The sequence below is a fragment of the Salvia hispanica genome, chromosome 3 (assembly GCF_029641045.1).
Source record: "Salvia hispanica isolate PSC_SH4W2 chromosome 3, Shi_PSC_v1, whole genome shotgun sequence".
NCBI classification, from domain to species: domain Eukaryota; kingdom Viridiplantae; phylum Streptophyta; class Magnoliopsida; order Lamiales; family Lamiaceae; genus Salvia; species Salvia hispanica.
Window position 1 is genome coordinate 1881573 of NC_142694.1, and position 23770 is coordinate 1905342.

A 23770-nucleotide genomic window follows, 5' to 3' on the forward strand; every position below is an offset into this window, starting at 1 on the left:
TGCTTGATAGTTTTCAGGAACGTATTCAATAACCAGATGAGAATTCTTCTCTCTGTGTGATTTATTTGTTTGTGGCAACTAGATTCATTCTTTCCATGTGATGCTTTCAGTAGATTGTTTTATCTAATGCCATACAATATCAAGTTTCTGAGGCAATGAAGGATGCTTTTAGAGATGAGTTTCTCAAAATTCTAGTCTATCAGGAAAAAGGGAATTCATTTGGTATATACATCCCACAATTGTTGTCCGTATAACTAATGCGAGATATTGTTGCTTGGTGATGTTTATTAAAGCATGATTGTTATACAACATAAACATTACGATATTTGTTTTGTAATGCTCTGCGACGTATTTACAGCACTTACATTGAGGTGGATTCAATCACCATTCTTGTGATACAAATTCTTTATAATCTTTAGGCTGTGTTGTGAAACGAATTCGCCTGTGGCCAGGTGCTCACTCCTCCCCAGGTTAGATCTTCGTAATATCCTATAAACCTATAACCACAAATGATTTCTGCGCCACATATTTGAATAGAATGATATTGCAACATAAACATTATGTTTCCTGACTATAGTTCTATTTAATGCTTGATCTCATGTACAATGAGACTAGTTTTATGATGTTTTGGAACTGTCAACATTCATTCATACAGATATTATCTTAGAAAGCACAGTATGCTAACACTCTTCTTGGAAAGGATGTAGTAGTACAGTACTTCCACACAATAATAACACATTAATAAAACACACCATATTAGCATTCAATTACACAACGGTTAAACAAATTGAAACAAGTTCCATAACACACATAATTTTAGAAAACCTCTTCACCAAAGTCTCTTTGATAAAGCTTCGCATCATCTGACACATTTGAATTTGAATCATGAGGAAGGTACATCCCGTCGTCATAGTCGCCTTCATCATCAAAACTCCTGAAAAGGGCTAAAAAAAAGGTCTACGTGTGAATTTAAAGCACACTCCCTAGAAAAACAAATGCTCCGATAATTACAAGGGATCCAAACATACCTCATCGAAATAATAACTTCAATGTCAAGACACAGGAATGTAGACAACTTGAAGGGTGTTGTTTCCCATATCATCTTGTTCCTTTCTTATCACTTCAGCTGACTCCAACAAAGACTCCTTCACGTTACCCCTAATCTCGATCAGTTGAAGAGTCGGAATATCTCCAATATCAGTTGGAATCGCGTTGAGTTTCCTACAATGGTGAAGTAGCAGGCGTTTGAGCATGGGGAAATGACCACTTTCAGTTATCCAGTTCTCAAACCATGAATGTTCAACTCGAAGAACTTCCAACACTGGAAATATTCCTTCAGTCGTTTCCCATGTGCCACCATTCCAAGTGCAATCTTTCAGTTTAAGCACTTGAAGATTTGGCAATGAACCAACAAAAATCATGCCGTTCCAAGGAAGTTTAAATTTCCTCAAAGTCAACCTTTTGAGCTTCTCAGGCAAAGCAAGATTGTAGCTCAACCTAAACTTATAGTAAGCTAATAATTCCAATTTCTCAAGTCGATGCAGATGTACCAGGTTATTCAGGCAACCTGGATCTCCATCATGATCAGCATCATCTTTATCACAAAAAACCTTCAGTTTTTTGAGGTTTGGTATCTTTTTCAGGATACGCTCTCTACAACACACAATGCTAAGCCGCGAAATCGTTTGTAGATTTTCTAGTGGACATGTTGTTTCTGTGGGATACTCAAAGTTAACATTCCACTTAAAGTAGATATGTCTTAGTTCTTGCATGCACCACGGCACCCACATGTTACCACCTACAAGTATTCCCTTTTCATGACGAATGATTAAGGTTTGCAGATTTCGAAGGTTTGACAAGATTCTAGGAAATCCATATCTATATCTAAAAGCAAGGTATCTCAGATGAAATAGCTCAAATAATTGAGTTAGCACTAAATCATTCTCATAAGCAGCGTCAGCATCCAACACCCTCATCAATTTAACACCTTCTACAGAGTTCAGTTCTACTGTATTATACCCGAAGCATTTAATGGAATGGATAGTTGAACCACCATAGCTAGAAAAGAATCCTAGTGTAGAAGTACTTACCCGACGCTCATTTTTTATGCTTTCCATAAATTTCTCCTTTTCCATATGCTTATCCATCAAATTCAGAAAAAACTTACTTTCCTGAGCTTTTCTTATGCACAGTTCCCTAATCAGATCATGGAGGCTACAGCTTTTGATTCTCCCATCAGATTTCCACTTTGTGACAAAAACAAGGTTTCTCTTCACAAGTTCCTCCAAACACTCTTCGGCCACCTCTTCAAAGCTCTTGTTGTTGATCGGAAATTTGAGAAAGCCCTCAGCTATCCATAATCTAATGAGGTTGGTGGTATATATCTCATGATCTTCAGGAAATGAACCCATGTACAAGAAACACGGCCTCAAGAACTGAGGTAATTCCACATAGCTCAAAGATAGTATCTTTTCTATATGATTTTTCTCTTCAGTTGTTGCAGACTTCAACGTCCCTGCAACCTCCAGCCACGAAGCTGGATTCTTAGTGACCGTGGATAAAATTCCTGCAATCACCACAATAGCGAGGGGCAACCGTTTGCAGCTTCTTGCGATATCCTTCCCAATATTTTCCAGATCGGAAGGACATTCTTGATTTGCAAACACCTTCTCCTTTAGTAAGTACCAACTCTGCTCTTCAGTCAGTAAACCTAACTCATAAGGTGTGACTGAAGGACCAGGATAAGAAGCCACATCATACAACCTTGTAGTTAGCATGATACGGCTTCCGTCACCATTATCAGGAAACACATTCCTAACAATATCCCATGCCTCACTTCTCCAGATGTCATCCATTACGACTAAATATTTCCTGCCTATTAAAATTTGGTACACTTTTGTGTGAGCGCTTTCTTGCTTTCCACTTTGGTTGTTGTATTCCTTCAGGGACTCCAGAAGGTCTGAAAGAATTCTCTGTGCACTGTAATCCTGTGATACTGTAATCCAAACACGAATGTTGAACTTCTCCTTAATTAGTTCATCATCATAAACATTTCGGGCGAGAGTAGTTTTGCCGATGCCCCCCATACCACATACCGGTATGACCTGGAGCTTGGATTGTTCTCCACAGAGCATGTCCTTGATGTTCATCACATGATCTTCAAAACCCACCAGGGAGTTTTTCTGGATGGGTGGAGCAGTTGATGAAGAACTGACGGTCAAAGAATCTGAATAACTTAGAGATAAAGAATCAGCACCACGTCGAACTTCTTTGCTGCTGGAACTAACCTTTATGCTCTTCACTTTTGCAGTAATCGACGCAATCTTCTCCATAACTTTTTCCAGCTGGAGCTCATGTTTTGCGCTTCGATGGCATTTAGACGCATCAGCATCATCTTGAAGGAAGCCAACTATATCATCAACAGTTGCAAGTGTAGGAGATGAAGTGGCTTCAATTTCATTGCGATCATTCTCGATGGTCATCACTTCCTCCATGATCGAATTAATATCATTTCTTGTCTTGTTCAAGTGGTGTATAACCTGGATATTAGAGTTCAACTTGGCCAACTCTGCTGGTAACAATCTCCACTTTTCTCGAAACTGACGATGAGCTTCCTCCCATTTGTAAAACTCGTTGATATCTTTCAATTCAATTTCTATCTCCCTGATTCGTCCTTTCAAACTGTTAGCTTTAGCATCATCTGGGAATTTTTCCACGATCTTGGCTCCTGTCTCCAGCTTTGAACTAGTCTCTTTGACGACTTTTTCCAGGTCGAGTCTGTGGTTTCCACTTGGATGGGATTCAGACTCATTTTCACAAGGCAAAAAAACCTTTTCCAACACAAGATATTCTATAATATCTTCTGCTGCATCAGCCAGCTCCCTCATTTGCCCGTCCCAGCTCTCGGATTCGTCTGGAAATTGTTCGAGACATTCCCGGATGGGAGAAACATACTGGAGCAGAGATGTAACTTGTTGTTTTTCTTCAACAGAGATGGAAAACAGATCAGAATTCAGGAATCGGTGTATGGTGTTTTCAAGTGAGACAAGAGCAGCATAAGCCATCTCTGGCTATGCTGATCAACAAACTTTTTCTTCTGTTTTTAGAATATTTGTGAATATCAGATCAAGAAAGATAAAGATTAGCATGTGCTTGATCAAAAGCTAAGAAAGAAAGAACATCTTTGTATGAAAATGGTATGATTTCTATGTAAAAAAAAAAAAAAAAGAAATCTTGCATAGTGCAGAATCCACTATGCGTTTATGCCAAAGGTGAAAGAGCATAAACAACTTTTTCATTATCCAGAATTTAAAAATGGTCCCAAATACTATATTCCAAATAGGATGGCACTATATATAATAGTGACTCACCAAAGTAGATTGTTTCCTAGCACTGGTATGGGCCCATTAATTTGGTGACAGCCCATCTCTCTGCCAACTTTAGGCCTTTAAGATGGGGGCCCATCTATATAAAGAAGAGAACAAAGCTATCTGGCTTCAATTATAGGAGTATGATCTCTTTCATACAATAACCATAAATATTTAGGAGTATTAACATCTTTTTAAAATAAAAATTATTTTTATTTTGATTTTTCCATTAAAATTACAAAATTCTCTATTTTGATTTGTCCATTAAAATTATAAAAATTCTATTTTAGCAAAAAATTTATGAGAATCATTCTTTATTAACAATACTTTAAAAATAGAATTATAGTAGCATCTATTTTGGTTCATCTATTAAAATTTCAAAAATTCAATATTAGGAAACAAAATCTCACTCTAATAAGAAGATATCAATCTCTATTAACAATACTTCAATTATTTTTTATTAATATCACTCTTTTGCTTTACCGATTTTAAATTAAAGTTTATGTTGCTTCAAAAAATATTATTTTTTAAAAGACGGATGTAGTACTGTTTTGGTCCATCAAAAATAATTATGATAGGAGACAACTTTGTTTCAATGCACTAAATGCAAAACTGATAAAATAAAAAATAGATAAAACAAAATTGAAATATTATTAATAGAAAATAAAAGTCACTTCTCTACTCTAGAATGAAAAATTACTACTAAGTATAAAATAAAAATATGCTAGCGATAAATAAAGATAGTGTAAGATATGGGATTTTGAATATCAAATAAAAAATAAAAATTTCAGCAAAGTTAAAAGTATCTTGAACAATATAATATTAACAAATTTAATTCAGAGCATGATAAATAATCATCTCTTTACTCTCATTTCCATTTATGCAACTTAAAGTCATCAAAGTTCGTATTCTCTGTCCCTTAAATATTGTCACAGTTTGACCGGATATGGATTTTAAGAAATTTATGAAAAGTGGATTGTAAAAGTTGGTATGATGTGACTCCTACTTTAAAGTAGTATTAATTTTATTTTATAGTAATAAAATGTGAGTGAGAATAGGTTTGTGCAATGTGGGGTCCATCATAAAAAATGGTAAAGAGTTAAATGTGACAAATTTTGTAGGATGGGCGAAAATGGAAAAATGTGACAAAATTTCAGGGACGGAGGGAGTAATTGATGTTGGTAAAATATTAATGGAGGATATAAAAAAAGTCGATTCAATCATGTGCTGAACCAGCCAATTTTTCAATTAACTAGTATTACACTCGTGCGATGCACAACCAGTATTTTAAAAATATGGATCTTATGTTGAAATAACACAATATTGAATATATCATCACAACCAAAAGAAAGGCTCAACATATGAAAAATGTAGAAGTGTATTTCCACATCTATTCCCGAGATAACTGAATAGAATATGGAGCTTATGTTGAAATAACACAACATTAAATGTATCATCACAACCAACATAATCATCATCACAACTGATGTGTAATTTTCGAGTTATAAAATCAAGTGCGAGATCACACAAGTTTAATAAAACAACTCTAATATTACAACGATACCGCAAGAATACATCATCGAATGTACTACTTCGTGTCGATCCACAAGGAAGGTAAAGATTATTTAACTCTAAAGCAAACAAAACACGTAACAATAAATACTTTACTTTGAAAATTTGGATCAAAGATCATGCAACAACAATTAAAAGAAATAAAATGAGCAATACGAACTAAGAGATAAGATTGTTACTCCAATCATTCATAGATAAAATGTGATTTATTATAATATTCAATTAGTATATCCAGTGAATTACGAGATTACAAAATCAACTCTCAATGATAGTTGAACACATATTCTATAAATCAACTTTCGTTTATCTAAGAACCTACGGATGCGCGAGACTCAAAGATCAACTACTATAAGCATTGGCACATGACGTCCATTATCATATTATCCTATGAACAATTCTACTTGATAATTTATTATCACAAAGATCTATCTTATTCAAACTTAAAGAGACGTTTAAATAAAAATAAAAATCATCTACAATTGATGCACCAAAAATAATAAATTCAAACAACACGATTGTGATAAGGACAATCATAAAATAGAGAAATAGAATAATTCACACGAACAATTTATCCAATAACATGTTTGGAGCAACACAAAATCTTTAGCTTAGCATTTTCACAATAAGATCCATGACATATGGAGAGAAACTCTTGAAACCATGGAGATTATGAAGACAATGACTTAGGTCTTGGAATGCCATCAATATTATTTATCAGATTTAAGAGAAAAACATTTAAAAGAATTTTAATTTTACCCAATTTTATCCATTGGGTAATGAATATTATTGGTTCCAAATTTTAACCGTGTCAAGCTTGAGAGCCCAACTAAACGAGAATTGTTTAATTTGACAACCCTTTATTATATGTTCCTTCCGTCCCACTTAAAATGAAACATTTGAAAATCAGCATAGGATTTTATATAGTATTATTTTGTGAGTTAATGAAAAAAGAGTAAAATAAAATAAATGAAGAAATATAAATAAAGTTGTTTATATTTTAGGAAACGTTTCATTTTTAATGAGCGTTTAATTTGAAATGGGACAAAGGCTGTATATCAAATCTATCATCCCTTAGTATTGTATATTAAAAGTTGATACCATTTTATGATATGGCAGGTATCAATATTCTATAAAAGTGGGCAGGAAAATGGATTTTGTTGTATTTGGCTTTTTATATTTATGTATAGATCGATAAATATTATTTTTATTATTATATTATTTAAAATTTATAAAATGAAAAAATAAAATTAAAAAAAATAAAAGTCATAAATTGCAATAATTAAAATACAGATAATTTTAGGAAGGTTTGAAATTTTAGAATTAGAGAACATGTTATTCTCATCATCCATGGTGAATAAATTAAACAAAGGAGAAATTGTAAAATAGAAGAAAGATTATCTTTAGAGAAAAATAGAGATTTTTTTTTTGAATAGAACTATAGCAAATGTGATCTCTATTTGTAGATTATGAATTTTAATATAATTTTCATATATTACATTTAATATATAAAAGATATTTGAATGTTAAATAAAATATTAATTGACCAATGATATTGTAACAAATGACATAATCACATTAGTTAAATTGGGAGAGACCACATGGTCTTATTTTATGCAACGGTCGTAGGAATAATCTTTAACAGAAATTTCATTGTAACCATTGAATATATATAAGTGTGATTTGACTGATTTGGCAACTCTTTTGATATACACTCATAGGGGAGCATTAGAGCATCCTTAGTGGTGCGGATGTCCCGACGGACTTTCAAAAAACACCTTTTGCCACGTTATAAGAACCTCTCACTGCACTGCCACGTCATAAGGACATTCCATTGCACGATGGCGGACATCCCAAAGGACATCCACAATGATAAAAATTCACAAATATACACTTACGGAATTAAAATTTCGACACAAATACGGGAAAAATGCAACGATTTTATTTTAAAAAAATCATACATATTTAAATTAAAAAAATACATAGTTCAAAAAAAAATCCTAAACCAAAAAACAATTCAAACAAAGTTACATTATGCCTTGAATCTGTATAGTTTGTCGCTAGCCGAACGGGGGAGACGCTTTGTTTTAGGTCTTCATTTTCGACGATAATACAGGCGTTAGAGTTTTTTAAAAAAATCATATATATGGAGTTTGCAACGAGCCGTACATATAGAGTTTTTTTTTATTTAAAAAATCGGGACGTCCGCCGTGGTACCGCAATGGCGGACGTCACGACGGACGTCGTCGGAATGCCGCGGATCTGCGGTGTCCGCATCCGCCTCCTTCACGCCTAATGGCGGACGTCCCAAGCGGATACCGGGCACGCCAGTCCGACGTCCGGCGGGACATCCGCCATTGCGGATGCTCTTAGGGTGCTACCATAGTTAGAGTGACAACGTACCACTAACCTCGTGTTGCCACGTGACACGCTATCCAGCAATATTATGGACGTATCCAGCAATATCATAGTAAGCGTTTTAGATGGATTTCTACATATCACATGATAGTATTACGTGGATTGCATTGTAGAGTGTTGAGTATTGCATTATTGTCTATAATGCAAAACAACGGTATAAAAAAACAATCTGTCTATATATATACTGCAACTGAAACATTCTATGTTTATACAGCAATACTCAATAATCTACACTGCAATCCACCTGTTACTATCATGCAATCTGTAATCGCATACTAAATGAATATTGCTGGATACGCCTCTAATATTGTTGGATAACGTGTCATGTGGCAATACGAAATTTGGTGGTAGGATAATACTAAAACATAAATAAATTAAATAAATATACGGAGAGAATATCAATTTCCTTCGGGGAATAAAATAGAATATCAGGTCTCTATCAGAGTTTAAATGTATTATTAGTAAAATTTTAAGTATCATTAGTGGAGAACTAGTCTTGCATCACTAGAAATTTCTAATGACTAGAAGAGAGTTTCCAAAAAAGAAATGTTGTCCTCTTTGGGGCCTAGGAAAAAGGAATCAGTGTCTCTTGAAGGATAGAGGGAGTAGACAACGGTACAAGACTGGATAACGATTTCCATATCAATAATGGATTGAAGTTGACTCAATAGCTAGAGAGAGAGGGAGAAGGAGAGATATGGCGGATGCAGCAGTGGAATTCCTGCTGAACAATCTCAAAGAGCTGCTGCTCTACCACTCGAAGCTAATCACCGAAACCAGAGGCCAGATCGAGAGCCTCGAGAAGGATCTCCGCGTCTTCAAAGCCTTCCTCAAAGACTCGGTGAAGAAGCGGCGAGAGGACGAGCACACCAAGGCGCTGGTGCAGAACATCCGCGACGTCGTCTACGAGGTCGAAGATGTCGTCGATCTCTTCGTCACCAAAGCCATCGAGAAGAAGGCCAAAAGCACCTCTCTCAAATTCTGGAAGTCTCCGTACGATCTCCACACCATCGGCGCAAAGGTCGAGGAGGTTAAGAAGAAGGTGGAGCGAGCCAGGATGGATTTCGCCAACCTCAGAATCGATCACGAAAACGGATCTGAGAAACCGCAGGTCAGTAATTGATTCATCTTTGATTTTTCCGATTCGAGTTAGATAGAATTGTGTTTATCTCCTGCTTGCTCAATTGATTCATCTTTGATTTTTCCGATTCGAGTTTGATAGAATTGTGTTTATTTCCTGCTTGCTGAATTGATTCATCTTTGATTTTTCCGATTCGAGTTTGATAGAATTGTGTTTATCTCCTGCTTGCTCAATTGATTCATCTTTGATTTTTCCGATTCGAGTTTGATAGAATTGTGTTTATCTCCTGCTTGCTCAATTGATTCATCTTTGATTTTTCCGATTCGAGTTTGATAGAATTGTGTTTATTTCCTGCTTGCTGAATTGATTCATCTTTGATTTTTCCGATTCGAGTTTGATAGAATTGTGTTTATTTCCTGCTTGCTGAATTGATTCATCTTTGATTTTTCCGATTCGAGTTAGATAGAATTGTGTTTATCTCCTGCTTGCCTAATTGATTCATCTTTGATTTTTCCAAATCGAGAGGGACTTTGGTCTTTGCCTCTTTGGGGATGACTCGAGTCTTATGCAAAATAAGTTAATACTTATATTTTGAAAAATAGAAATGGATTAATGCTGAGAGATAAAAGCAAGTAAGAAAGGGGATTACTTGTTTGGGATAAAGGGAATAACAAAAAATCGAAGTATAAAAAAGATTAAAAAATGTGTTTTTAAGTATTTTAGTTGTTATTTAGAATGTAAAATGAGGGAAAATTCATTTGTGATGTTATTAACTACTATACGATATACTGCTTCCCAAAAAATAGTTATCTTTTTCGTTCTATGCTGTATATTCCTCCTATTTTACTACCAATTTTTGCATTAAAACTCGTCGTCTACTATCAAGACAAATTTCATAGATGGAGGTAGTAATATTCTAAACTTGGATGTTTGCTTTCTATTTTGCTACACCGCAGTGATTGGAGCAGTGGGGAGCGATGTCGTACAATGGTCATACGCGACTTTGAACTTATAAACATGGTGTAATTGTACCAAAACAACTACAACAATCCTTATATTTCAGGATATAACAGAAATTAAGGTTCAGACTTGTTTGAAACTCAATTAAAGTTGTCAATGCAACAACTAACAGTGAAAACTATGTAAAAAGTTTCCCATATGATTTCAAATTTAACATTCCTTTTAATTTTAGTGCAAAATAAGCATGCCTAGTTTTTTTGTCCTAGCAACTGGATTCGAAGTGGTATAGGAGTACTAAATATTTTTTTAACAGATTTGGCCACTAAGGGAAAGAGATGTGGTGGGATTCGTAGACGTGACAAACGACCTAATAAAGCAATTGACTCAAGAAACTGACTATTTGGATGTCGTTTCTCTGACCGGCATGTTTGGCCTTGGCAAGACGACAGTGGCGAGGAAGATCTTCAATGACCCAAAAATCATCTATGAGTTCCCTGTCCGCATATGGCTTCATATTTCTCAAGAGTTCTCAAACAAGGATGTCTTTCTAGCCATTATCAAAAAGTTCACCACCATAACTAAGGACATACGTCAAAAAGATGAGGAAGACCTACGTCGAGATGTTGCTGATCGTCTAGAGAAAGTATGCTTTCTACTCGTGATGGATGATGTTTGGAATAGAGCTGATTGGGACAGACTTCGCTTTGCTCTCCCTGAGATAAATAAAAAGGGTAAAATCTTGATCACCAGTCGCAACGAGGATGTTGGCAGCTATGCTAGTTGCCCAAGACCTCCCAAGAAGTTGCGCTTCTTTTATCAACATGAAAGTTGGGAGCTCCTCCGGTTGGAGGCACTTCGTGGCCAGGACTGCCCTTCTGACTTGGAAAGTGTCGGGCAAATAATTGCAAGAGATTGCCACGGATTGCCTCTTTCAGTAGTAGTCATAGGTGGTATCCTTGCCACAAAGTATTCGGCCTTGGACAAAAGTGTAACTATAAAAGCATGGGAGGAAATGTCTACACAAGTGAGTGAATTTCTACAAGAAGATTCCGAAAAACGCGTGAACAAATTTATATCTTTGAGTTATGATAAACTGCCTTATAACTTGCGTGCATGTTTTCTCTATCTGGGGGTATTTCCAGAGGACTATGAGATTCCAGTGTCGAGATTGATTCGCATGTGGATTGGGGAAGGATTCATACAACAAAGTAATGATTCTAGCTTGGAGGAAACTGCGGAGAAGTACTTAAAGGATCTTATTAACAGAAACTTGGTCACAGTCGACAAGTTTAAGCCGAATGGTAAGGTCAAGACATGCAGGATTCATGATACATTGCGTGAATTCTGTCGGACTGAAGCAGCAAATGAGAATGAAAACTTTTTCCAAGAAATCAAGTCTAGAGATGGAACTTTTGATCCCAATTTAGAACAGTATCGCCGTATTTCTATTCATACCAATTGCTTGAAGTTTATCCGTTCAAAACCTACTGGCCATCGTGTTCGATCATTTGTTTGCTTTTCCAAAGATGGATTCACCTTGCCCCCAGAAAGCGTTCCACACTTGCTTGGAGCTTTCGAATTGCTCAGGGTTTTAGATGTCAAACCCATCAAACTCTCCAAAATTACCAGTCACATGTATGAATTGATTCATGTGAGGTACATTGCCTTGTCGTTGGATATGCCAACCCTTCCTTCAAAATTCAGCGAGCTTTGGAACATACAAACGCTTATAGTTGACACCACATTGCGTGAGCTTGCAGTGAAAGCGGATATATGGAAATTGTCTCGGCTAAGGCATTTCAAGACTAATGCATCAGCTACTTTGCCCAAGCCAGGAAAAGACACCAAACACGGTGCAGAGCTTCAAACACTTGGCACGATTTCTGTGAAGAATTGCAATACAGAGATATTTGATAGGGCTTGCAATTTAAAGAAATTGGGCATTCGTGGGGAGCTAGCCTTGCTTTTGGAAAGAACGATGGAATCATTTGATGCCATTGGAAAACTGAAGTATCTTGAAAAGCTGAAGCTAATGAATGACGTGTATCCTAGACCAGCTTCAGAAGGCGGATTGCGTTGCCTCCCTCAACCTTATCAATTCCCGTCTACACTTAAGAGCCTCACACTGATCTCCACGTTCCTCAGTTGGGATTTCATGCACACCCTTGGGTTGCTAGAGAACCTTGAGATTCTCAAGTTGAAAGATAAGGCGTTCATGGGGGACATATGGAAGGCGGTAGATGGGGGTTTTCGCCATCTTGAATTCTTGCAAATTGAAGAGACGGATTTAGTTTGTTGGGAGGCTTCATCCCATCATTTCCCTAGATTGAGAAGCCTTGTGCTCAAGAACTGTGATAAGCTTATCAAGATTCCAGTTGCGCTGGCCTATGTAGAAACCCTTCAAATGTTGGAGATGTACGTCTGTAAAAATGCTGCTGCATCTGCTAAGGACATTCAGGTGAAGAGAATTGCACAACCTGAAGGCTTTATATTCAAGCTCTCAATTTTCCCGCCTCCCGAATGAGTGATCATTCTTGACAGGTAACTTATCTTTCCCATTCTAAGCTTCCTTAATTATCAGGTCTGTTTTTCTGCAAGTTGTGATTGCATAACAGTTTTAGCAAATTTGTAGTCTATTTCATCTAGTTATATTAGTCTCGAGTGGTACACATTCGTACTATAGAACGGAGAGGTCTCGGAATCAAACGCCACTGCTGCTGATGTTGATATTTGCAGGGCTTGCTTGAAGAACTGCTGCCAAAGTTCTACTGCAAAATGTTGCATCTTTTGGAGTAATAAGTGGTGGGAACACTTGATTATGTATATGATTATGTATGTTATCCTAAACTGAAACTATTGCATGGTTGTAATATAATTTGTTTATCAGTAAATGTGAATACATTTTCCTTTCCTATTGAAGTTGATTGAAGATTGTTTTGTAATTTATTTGAATTCAAACTGAATGATTTGATCTTCTTGTTTTCATGCTTCCTGAGTATAGTAGGGAAAGTAAAATTTTGTATGGTGATTTCTTAGTAGCAAATCACTAAAAACCATTTCCAGATTAAAAAAAAAAAGGGTGCCTCAAAAAACTGGAACAAAAAACGAAAATAGAAGCTAGAAAAAGTTGCTTTAGTTGATTAATGATTGTCTCTAAAATTAAAGTAGAAGATAAGATAGAAGACCATTTCTTTTCTATTCAACTGCGCCCAAATTAAAAATGTCAAAAGCTTAGCTAAAACCCATTTTTCTCTGTGATTATCTAACTCTCTCTCTCTCTATAAAGTTATCGCTTCTTTGATCGGCTATGATGGTTTATGCTGCTCTTGTTTCCCTTAGAAAAACTATTGAAAAGATCAGCATGAATCCAGAGCAGTATTCCAGTGCCCTTCATCAATTTAATCAAATTAGAGGCATCAATGAACTATTTCTTCTGCTGGAGATCACTGACTTTCCTCACAGAGAAGCGAGAATCAGGGATGCAGCAATTGAAGTGCAACAAATTCTCGAACATCTCATTTCGAAGCAGAGCCGGTTGCGATTCGGATTCAACAAGTATAACCGCTTTCTCGCCAAATTCTGGCGCAGTGCTCGGTTTCAGTACCAGATTGAGAGAATAAGAGAATTAATTGATGCAATGGAAAGGGAGATGATAGAGTTGGAGAAGGATAGTGAAGATCAATTGCAGCTCAGTGACTCTCCTTCAGCAATTGAAGACGAGTTGCAGCTCAGTGACTCTCCTGCAGCAATTGAAGACGAGTTGCAGCTCAGTGACTCTCCTGCAGATTCTCTTGCAGTAAACTCGTCGGCGTCAGCTTCAGCTTCAGCTTCAGCAGTGATGGAAATGTTGATGAGTAGCCTTGAAATCGAAGATGAAATGCAACTCGGTTATTCTCCTGCTGCTAACTCGTCGTCTTTAATGGCAGTCGCTAGCAGGATCGGTGATGTGGTTGGATTGGAAGATGATACGCTAGCAATAAAGACTCGGCTTTGTGGAGAATCCCCAAAACTACAAGTCATTCCAATAGTTGGAATGGGAGGTATTGGCAAAACCACACTTTCTAGAACTGTTTACAATGATCAACTCACGATTGAATATTTTGATATCCGTGTTTGGATCACTGTGTCACAAGATTTTTCTACACAAAAAATTGTTGAAAGCCTCATGGATTCCTTGAAAGATTTTGTCATAGAGAAATCTGGAAAGACGGATGAAGAAACTGTGTACAAGAGTTTAAAGGGTAGAAGATATCTCATTGTAATGGATGATATGTGGAGCACGGAGCCTTGGGATGATGTGAGAGATCTGTTTCCTGACGATCATAATGGAAGTCGGATCATGTTAACCACAAGGCTGTCGGATGTGGCTACTTATGTTGCTAGAGGTAGCCCTCTTCACAAGATGCGTTTCATGGCTATTGAACAGAGTTGGGAGTTGCTTAGGCAGAGGGTGTTTGGCGACGAAGATTGCTATCCTGAATTGGTAGACATTGGATGGGTGATTGCAGAAAGTTGTAGTGGATTGCCACTTGCAGTTTCTGTGGTTGGTGGACTCTTATCCATGGTTGAAAGGAATCCAGTTTCATGGTCGGAAATCGCGGATAATGTAGGTTCGATTGTTGTCAATGAAGATGGCCCTATTGATGAGATACTATCTTTGAGCTATGCTCACTTGCCTCATCACTTGAGGGATTGTTTCTTGTATATGGGAGGTTTTCCGGAAGATTATGATATCCGTGTCACAGAATTGGTCAGATTGTGGGTAGCTGAGGGCTTTATGAGAGGAGTAGATGGATCTAAAACCTTGGAAGATGAGGCTGAAGAGTGTTTGGAGGATATTGTCAGTAGAAACCTTGTTCTGGTTACGAAGAAAAGGTATAATGGTAGAATCAAACGATGTAGTCTCCATGATCTAGTCCGGGATTTGTGCATAAGAAAAGCCAACGAGAACAGCTTTTTCCTAAGACATCACCCTACACGTACTAATACTATGTGCAGTTTCAGGATTCCTGCTGAGATATCAAAGCTTCAGGTTCTTCAAAGTTTAATTATCGATGCAAAGACTCTTCAAACTTTAATTATCGATGAAAAGGATCGGGGGAAGCTCATAGGGAGGCCTAATCTCAGCACTTTGCCGCAGGAAATCTGGATGATGCCGCAATTAAGACACATCATCTGCTATGGCAGGTTTCCTTGTCCAAAGGAACCAACTTGTACTCTCAAAAACTTGCAAACACTTACCTTAGTGTTGCATGAGATGTGCACTGTGGAGATGTTGGAAAAGATTCCAAGCATCAAGAAGTTAGGAATTGATTGTTCTTATTATGATTATGGCACTCACCTCAATAATTTGGAGTACTTGCATCAACTTCGAACTTTGGAACTTAGATATGCGGATTGGCGAAGAGATAGTATCTGTTTTCCTAAGACGTTGAGAAAGCTGATCTTGTGTAACATGTCACTTCCATGGAGTGAAATGAGCATCGTTGGTTTGTTGCCAAATCTTGAGATGCTTAAGTTGAGGGAGTTTGCTTGCATAGGCAGTACATGGGAGACATCAGAAGGAGAATTTCCTCAGCTGCAATACCTTCTTATTCACACTTCAAAACTGCAGTATTGGATAACTGAAGAGTTCCACTTTCCCAGGCTGAAATTCTTGCTGCTTCGTCATTGTTGGTACTTGAATGAGATTCCGGAAGGCATAGGTGGAATTGCAACGCTCGAACTGATTGATGTTAGATGCCGCTACCTGCCCGAGTCTCTTGTAGAGTCGGCCAAAAGGATACAAGAGGAACAACAGAGTTTAGGCAATGATGCCCTTCGAGTATTCTACTTACCCAAATATAGGGGTGTCGAAACGGGTACCCCAGGGTACCCGATACCCGTCCCGTACTGAATCGGCTATAACCCGATACCCGAGTCGGGTATCCCGCACCCGACGCCGCGGGTACCCGACCCGGAACAATTTTTTATCTTTTTTAAATCTTATTTTTTTCATATATATTTTTTTATAATATTCTATTTTGTTATATGTGTGTTACTCCCTCCGTCCCGCATAATTTGTCACCATTTGACCCGGCACGAGTTTTAAGAAATGTAATAGAAAGTGGGTTGAAAAAGTTGGTGGCACGTGGATCCAACTTTTATATATTAGTTTTATAATAAAATGTGAGTGAGAATGAGTTAGTGGAATATGAGGTCCAGTGAAAAGTGACAAATTTTTAGGGACAGACGAAAAAAGAAATAGGTGACAAATTTTCAGGGACGGAGGGGGTACATTTTTATATGCTAACACTTCAGTAACTGAATGCATATTGTTTTTTGGCTGGAAAATAATTGAAGTTCTTGTGTTTCTATGAGGTCGATTTATACTATCCAAACATTTTGAAATAGTGTTCATGTATTTCAATAAATAGATGGAGGAAATGACTAAGAGTCTATTCATTGTAAATCAATAACTCAGATTTGCAAACATATGTTTGAACTTTATTTTTGGTAGCTAACTGGTATAGAATACTCCATTAAAAAGATTTGCAAATCTTTATGCTGGTTATGGAAGAAACTGTGTTTATTTAAAATTAAAAATAACTTTTCTTAAAATATTTATATAAATATCGGGTATATCGGGACTAACGGGTATATCCGGGCAGGTATCGGATATACCAGATACCCGCAAAATCCAAAATAAGAATACCCGATCCCGTCCTGTTTTCCGATTCCGTCGGGTAGCGGGTACCCGATACCCGACAAGTATCAGGTATCGAGTTGGGACGGGTATCGGGTTGGGAATTACCCACTACCATTTCGACACCCCTACCCAAAATGACGTGAGACTATATGTATTTTCTTTCATCTGCTTATCACATTTGCAGTGTAATTGTTGTCTTACTCTATAAATGTATTTTCCTTTCCTATTAAAGTTGATTGAAGAATGTTGTGTAATTAATTTGAAGAGTAAAGGTGTCCTCTGTCTATTTTATCATTTAGATCTTAAACTTTATCTTTTGGATTTTCTGGTCCTGAATATATAAAAATTTGATCATTTTAGTCCTCTGTCAACATTTTCGTTAATATTTAACGGTCAACCATGTTAATTACAATTTTTACCAACTTAAGCAATTTTTAATTATTTAATAACTCTTAATCATAACTTTAATTATTTTAAGGATATAATATCATTTAAAATAATAAAAAAAGAGTTTTAGAAAAAGAAAGAAGTCTTGCAGACATTCGCGATCCACTCTCTCTCGCCCTCTCTCACTTCGAAGGCGCCGGCGACCGGCGAGCGGCGGCTAGTTTCTCGGCAGATGGAGAAGGAGAAGGGGGAGGGGAAGAGGAAGAGGAAGAACTACCTGAAGATGTTGGAGATGTACGTCTGTAAATCTGCTGCTGCATCTGCCAAGGACATTCAGGTGAAGAGAATTGCACAACCTGAAGGCTTTACATTCAAGCTCTCAATTTTCCCGCCTCCCGAATGAATGATCATTCTTGACAGGTAACTTATCTTTCCCATTCTAAGCTTCCTTAATTATCAGGTCTGTTTTTCTGCAAGTTGTGATTGCATAACAGTTTTAGCAAATTTGTAGTCTAGTTCATCTAGTTATATTAGTCTCGAGTGGTACACATTCGTACTATAGAACGGAGAGGTCTCGGAATCAAACGCCACTGCTGCTGATGTTGATATTTGCAGGGCTTGCTTGAAGAACTGCTGCCAAAGTTCTACTGCAAAATGTTGCATCTTCTGAAGTAAATAAGTGGCTGGGAACACTTGATTATGTAAATTCCGAATTTATTGCATGGTTGTGATATATTATGTCAGTAAATGTGAATGCATTTTCCTTTCCTATTGAAGTTGATTGAAGATTGATGTGTAATTTATTTGAATATTGAGTGAATGAGTTGATCTTCTTCTTGTTTTCCTGCTTCATTAGTACAGTGAGAAGCTTTAGAGACATAGGGAAGGTAAAATTTTGAATGTTGATTTTCAGTAGCAACTCACTAAATAGGTAAAAAAATCATTTCCAACTATAAAGAGGAAATTAGAAGCTAATGATGCCCAGAAAAAAAAATAATGAGTTGCTTTGCTTGATTGTTTCTTCAAATTCATATTAAAATCACAAGCTCATGAATTGATCTTAGTGTAGTGTTAAACATTTAATGGAAGTTGATGCGAGTATTTGTTCCACTTCACCTAATTTAATAGTACTCCCTCTATCCCTATCCCATTCAAAATATCAACATTTTCTTTTAATGTTGTCTCATTTAAAATGTTCACTTTCTATATTTAGAAATAAATCTCTTTCTCATCTTTTAATAAAGTATTCAACTAATTTTTTCTAAAATCTAGTGTCACTCGAGAATGTGGACATTTTGGATGGAGGAGTACATGAATATAGAATGATGAAAATAATAATGAATAATAAAATATTTTATCATTCTCATCTCTCTTTTCTTGCCGTCTCTCTTCCTTTTTCAAAGATGAATATTTCTTTTTATTAGTGTATTGCAAAGTTTGATAAGTGTTCATTCCTAAATAATCTCCATCCATGATTAAATGTCTAAATTGTAAGCGGCACATATTTTAAGAAAAATGAAGAAAAAAAAGTAAAAGAATAAAGAATTAATTTAATGGATTATGGGATTCATTTCTGAAATAGAAAATTTATACTCTTAGGAAACGTATAAAAATGAAATAATTATTTTTTTAAGAAACAGTACTAGTACTAATTTAATTGATATATTTGATAGATGGGGCCCCATTTATGTGATCTTCAATATAAAAGGCCTAAAGTTGGCAGAGATATGGGCTGTCACCAATTAATTAGTGATTCTTATATGGAATAAATTAATTAGAGACCATTTTTGAAAGATACTTAAAAGTAATAACATTACATTATTGTATGTTGGTAAGTTCCACTATGCTCTTCCCCTTTGTTGTGTTGTGTTTACTACTTTCACACAAAGATGTGCCTAAATATTCCCAAAAGAAAATTGGCTTTTGATCATCTTCTTGATAGCTGAACACAATCTTTCTTCATCAAAAATATTCCCAAAAGAAAATTTGTGTTACACAACATAGCCAGAGATGGCTTATGCTGCTCTTGTCTCCCTTGAAAACACCATACACAGATTCCTGAATCTTAATCAATTTTCCATCTCTGTTGAAGAAAAACAACATATTACATCTCTGCTCGAGTATGTCACTCCCATTCGAGGCTTTCTCGAAGCAGTTCCAGATGAATCCCGGAGTTGGGACGAGCACACAAGGGAACTGGCAAATGCAGCAGAAGATATTATAGAATATCTTGTGCTGGATAAAGTTTTTCTGCCTTGTGATAGAGACTTTGAAGTCGGTTTGCCTGAAAAGTACGAACTCGAGCTGGAAAATGCGATCAACGAGACTTGTTTGAAGCTGGACGAAGTAAGGGCAGAGTTTCCGAAAGATTCCTCAGACAATGCCAAAGCTAACAGATTGAAAGACCGAATCAGGGACATAACGAATGAAGTGGGAGATATCCGAAAGTTTTACAACTGGGAGAAAACTCACACTCGTTTTCGAGATAAGTGGAGATTTTTACCAGCAGAGCTTGCCAAATTCGAGTCCAAACTCCAGTTTATACACCACTTGAACAAGAGAAGGTATGAAATTGATTCGATCAGGGAGGAGGTGATGGCCATCAAGAATGATAGCAGTGCAACCACTTCATCCTCTACAGTTGATGATAAAGTTGGTTTCCATCATGATGATGTTGATGACTCAAAGCGCCATCGAAGTGCAGAACATGAGCTCCAGCTGGAAAAAGTTACGGGGGTGTTTGCTTTGATTTCTGCAAAAGTGAAGAATATTAAGGTTAGTTCCAGCAGCAAGGAAGTTCAACGTACTTCAAATTCTTCTACTCTCAGTTCTTCGTCAACTGCTCCAGTCATCGACAAAAATTTCATGATTGGTTTTGAAGATCACGCAAGGAACATAAAGGACCGGCTCTGTGGAAATTCATCCCAGCTCCAGGTCATCCCGGTATGTGGTATGGGGGGCATCGGAAAAACTACTCTAGCCAGAAATGTTTATTACGATAAGCTGATTAAGGAGAATTTCGCCATTCGTGTTTGGGTTACTATATCACAGGACTATAGTGCACAGAGAATTCTTTCAGACCTTCTGGGGTCCCTGAAGGAATACAGCAACCAAAGTAAAAAGGATGAAAGCGATGACATAAAAGTGTACAAGATTTTAATAGGCAGGAAATATTTAGTCGTGATGGATGATATCTGGAGAAGCGAGGCATGGGATATTGTTAGGAATGTGTTTCCTGATAATGGTAACGGAAGCCGTATCATGCTAACTACAAGGTTGTATGATGTGGCTTCTTATCCTGGTCCTTCAATCAAGCCTTATGAGTTGGGTTTACTGGATGATGATCAGAGTTGGAACTTACTTAAGGAGAAGGTGTTTGCAAATCAAGATTGTCCTTCCGATTTGGAGAGTATTGGGAAGGATATCGCAAGAAGCTGCAAAGGGTTGCCCCTCGCTATCGTGGTGATTGCAGGACTTTTAGTGACAGTCACAAATAATCCAGCTTCGTGGATGGAGATTGCGGAAATGGTGAAGTCTGCAAAAACAGCAGAGCAAGAGCATATTGAAGAGATACTATCTTTGAGCTATGTGGAATTACCTCAGTTATTGAGGCCATGTTTCTTGTACATGGGTTCATTTCCTGAAGATCAAGAGATAAGTACCTCAAAACTCATCAGATTATGGATAGCTGAGGGCTTTCTCAAATTTCCGACCAATACCAAGAGCTTTGAAGAAGTGGCTGAAGAGTGTTTGGAGGAACTTGTGAAGAGAAACCTTGTTTTTGTAACAAAGAGGAAATCTGATGGGAGAGTTAAAAGTTGCAGCCTCCATGATCTGATACGGGATCTGTGCATAAGAAAAGCTCAGGAAAGTAAGTTTTTTCTGAATTTGATGGATGAGGATATTGAAAAGGAGAAATTTATGGAAAGCATAAAAAATGAGCGTCGGGTAAGTACTTCTTATCTAAGTTTATTTTCAAGCTATGGTGGATCAAGTATCCATTCCATCAAATGCTTCAAGTATAATTTAGTAAAACTGGACTTTGTCGAAGGTGTTAGATTGGTGAGGGTGTTGGATGCTGAAGCTGCTGATGTGGAGTCATTGCCATCTCAATTGTTTGAGCTATTTCATTTGAGATACCTTGCTATTAGATGTAATCTACATATCCCTAGAATCTTATCAAACCTTCAAAATCTGCAAACCTTAATCGTTCATAAACAAAAGAGGTCCAAGTCAGGATTTATAGCTAGTACGATGTTTGTGCCGTGGTGCATGCAAGAACTAAGACATGTTTACTTTCATGGGGAGATTTACTTTGATCATCCCATTGAAACAACATGTTCACTAGAAAATTTGCACACGGTTTCGTGTGTGAACATAAGGTGTTGTAATGAGAAGATCTTGAAAAAGATCCCAAACCTTAAAAAACTAAAGTTTGTGTGTTCTCATTGTCGAGATGAAGGTTGCCCGAATGATCTAGTACATCTGCATCGACTTGAGAATTTGGAAGTATATGCTGGTCGATGGGGGCGATTACGTCCCAAAAGCTACAATTTTGCTTTTCCGGGGAAGCTCAAAAGGTTGAGTTTGAGCGGTTTGGAACTTCCTGGGAATGGCATGATTGTCGTTGGTTCATTGCCAAATCTTCAAGTGCTTAAACTGAAATGTTGCACTTGGAGTGGCGGAACATGGGAAACAACTGAAGGAACATTTCCAGTGTTGGAAGTTCTTCTAGTTAGACAGTCAGGGTTTAAGAACTGGATAACTGAAAGTGGCCATTTCCCCATGCTTAAACGCCTGCTACTTCATTATTGTCGGGATCTCAATGAGATTCCAACTGATATTGGAGATATTCCAACTCTTCAACTGATTGAGGTTAAGGGTGATGTGAAGAAGTCTTTATTGGAGTCAGCTGAACTGATAAGAAAGGAACAAGATGATATGGGAAACAACACCCTTCAAGTTGTCTGCATTGCTAAGTCGTCAAGACAAGAAGTTATTATTCAGGTGAGGTATTTTTGGATCCCTTTTACAGTTTACTTATATATGACATTATCGGAGCATTATTTTTTCTAGGGCGTGTGCTTGAAATTCACATGTACACCTTGCTTTTTAGCCCTTTTTCAGGAGTTTTGATGACGAATGCGACTATGATGACAAAGATGACTATGACGAAAGCGATGTACCCCCCTCATGATTCAAATTCAAATGAGTCAGAGAATGGAAATGTGTTGAGTGTGTTAAAGCTTTATCAAAGAGACTTTTGTGAAGAGGTTTTCTAAATTTATGTGTTATGGAACTTGTTTCAATTTGATTAACCGTTCTGTAATTGAATGTTAATATGGTGTGCTATATTAATATGTTCGTATTATTGTGTGGAACTGTGGAAGTACCATACATACTACATCCTTTCCTAGAAAGTGTTAGCAACTTAGCATAGTGTGCTTTCTAAGCTAATATTAGTCCAAAACATCATAAAACTAATCTCATTGTACATGAAACCAAACAACTAAATAGAACCATAGTCAGGAAAGATAGTAAGTATTTATGTTGAAATATCATTCTATGAAATAAGTTACTATTAAATATGTGGCGCAGAAATCATTTGTGGTACTGAATTCGTGAGATATTATGAAGTTCTAACCTGGGGAGGGTGAACTCATATCAATCCCCAAACATTCATGTTCCTCCTCTCTGTCCTTCAACTCAGTGGCAATTACACTAACACCATTATCTCCAACACCTGGCCACAATCGGATATAAAAAATTTGTATCACAAGAATGGTGATACCAAATTTCAAACTCATAGCATTAAACAACTTGTGATACATCTTTCATAAATACAAAAGCAGCTACCTCAAAACACAACAACAACCAACAAAAAAACGTCAATCAGGCTCAATATGCTGCCAATTTGTGTTCAATACTTCTATACCAAGTCCACCACTTACTTAAAAAATCGAAATCCTGTGACAATGAACAAGTGAGATGGAGTATAAAAAGCAAAGCCCCCAATAAAACAGAATATACTATACAAATTACGATTCCAGTAAAATGAGAACTCCACCCTTAATATCTCAATGAACTTATTTCTTTTCATAATCAACCCAAAAAAAAATTGCTGAATACGAGACGTGTCGAAAATTGAAAGAATGGAAATGCATAAATTCGTTGTATTAGTAATCACTGACCAGGAATTTGCGGTTTCGACGACATTGGACAGATGTTGTCCTTGTAGCTTCGCTTCTTCTTCTTCTTCTAGCTCATTTTTAAGTTCTTTCTTACTCTGCAAAATCTTTT

General features: G+C 36.9%; 4 protein-coding genes and 2 long non-coding RNA genes across 7 annotated transcripts; 4 read left to right on the forward strand and 2 right to left on the reverse strand.

The window, feature by feature from the left end:
• Positions 1-678: 678 nt before the first annotated feature.
• On the reverse strand, positions 679-4233 carry LOC148929896 (putative late blight resistance protein homolog R1A-3). 2 transcript variants are annotated; one of them, XM_089068179.1, is made up of 2 exons: positions 1029-4233; positions 679-934 (listed from the first exon to the last, which is right to left on the reverse strand). In XM_089068179.1, the coding sequence occupies exon 1, from the start codon at positions 4062-4064 to the stop codon at positions 1053-1055; it is 3012 nt and encodes a 1003-aa protein (XP_088924305.1). In that variant the 5' UTR covers positions 4065-4233; the 3' UTR covers positions 679-934; positions 1029-1052. The 2 variants fall into 2 exon arrangements, with proteins under 2 accessions (XP_088924305.1, XP_088924304.1); XM_089068178.1 differs by having other exon boundaries at positions 679-944; positions 1029-4232.
• A 4690-nt stretch (positions 4234-8923) lies between these two features.
• On the forward strand, positions 8924-13337 carry LOC148929897 (putative late blight resistance protein homolog R1B-16). Its single transcript, XM_089067437.1, has 3 exons — positions 8924-9465; positions 10709-12936; positions 13132-13337. Exons 1-2 carry the CDS (start codon positions 9052-9054, stop codon positions 12917-12919), a joined length of 2625 nt encoding a protein of 874 aa, XP_088923563.1. The 5' UTR covers positions 8924-9051; the 3' UTR covers positions 12920-12936; positions 13132-13337.
• Positions 13338-13463: 126 nt separating this feature from the next.
• LOC148929898 (late blight resistance protein R1-A-like) lies at positions 13464-16424 on the forward strand. Its single transcript, XM_089067438.1, has one exon. It carries the CDS (start codon positions 13703-13705, stop codon positions 16289-16291), a length of 2589 nt encoding a protein of 862 aa, XP_088923564.1. The 5' UTR covers positions 13464-13702; the 3' UTR covers positions 16292-16424.
• A 1010-nt stretch (positions 16425-17434) lies between these two features.
• On the forward strand, positions 17435-18307 carry LOC148929899 (uncharacterized). Its single transcript, XR_016136324.1, has 2 exons — positions 17435-17890; positions 18086-18307. It is a non-coding gene; the product is annotated as an uncharacterized LOC148929899 (long non-coding RNA).
• A 1173-nt stretch (positions 18308-19480) lies between these two features.
• Positions 19481-22881, forward strand: LOC148929900 (putative late blight resistance protein homolog R1A-3). Its single transcript, XM_089068581.1, has 2 exons — positions 19481-22477; positions 22587-22881. The coding sequence occupies exons 1-2, from the start codon at positions 19481-19483 to the stop codon at positions 22665-22667; spliced, it is 3078 nt and encodes a 1025-aa protein (XP_088924707.1). The 3' UTR covers positions 22668-22881.
• On the reverse strand, positions 19728-23630 carry LOC148929901 (uncharacterized). Its single transcript, XR_016137156.1, has 5 exons — positions 23327-23630; positions 23115-23213; positions 20832-21316; positions 19943-20222; positions 19728-19859 (listed from the first exon to the last, which is right to left on the reverse strand). It is a non-coding gene; the product is annotated as an uncharacterized LOC148929901 (long non-coding RNA).
• Between the last annotated feature and the right edge of the window lie 140 nt (positions 23631-23770).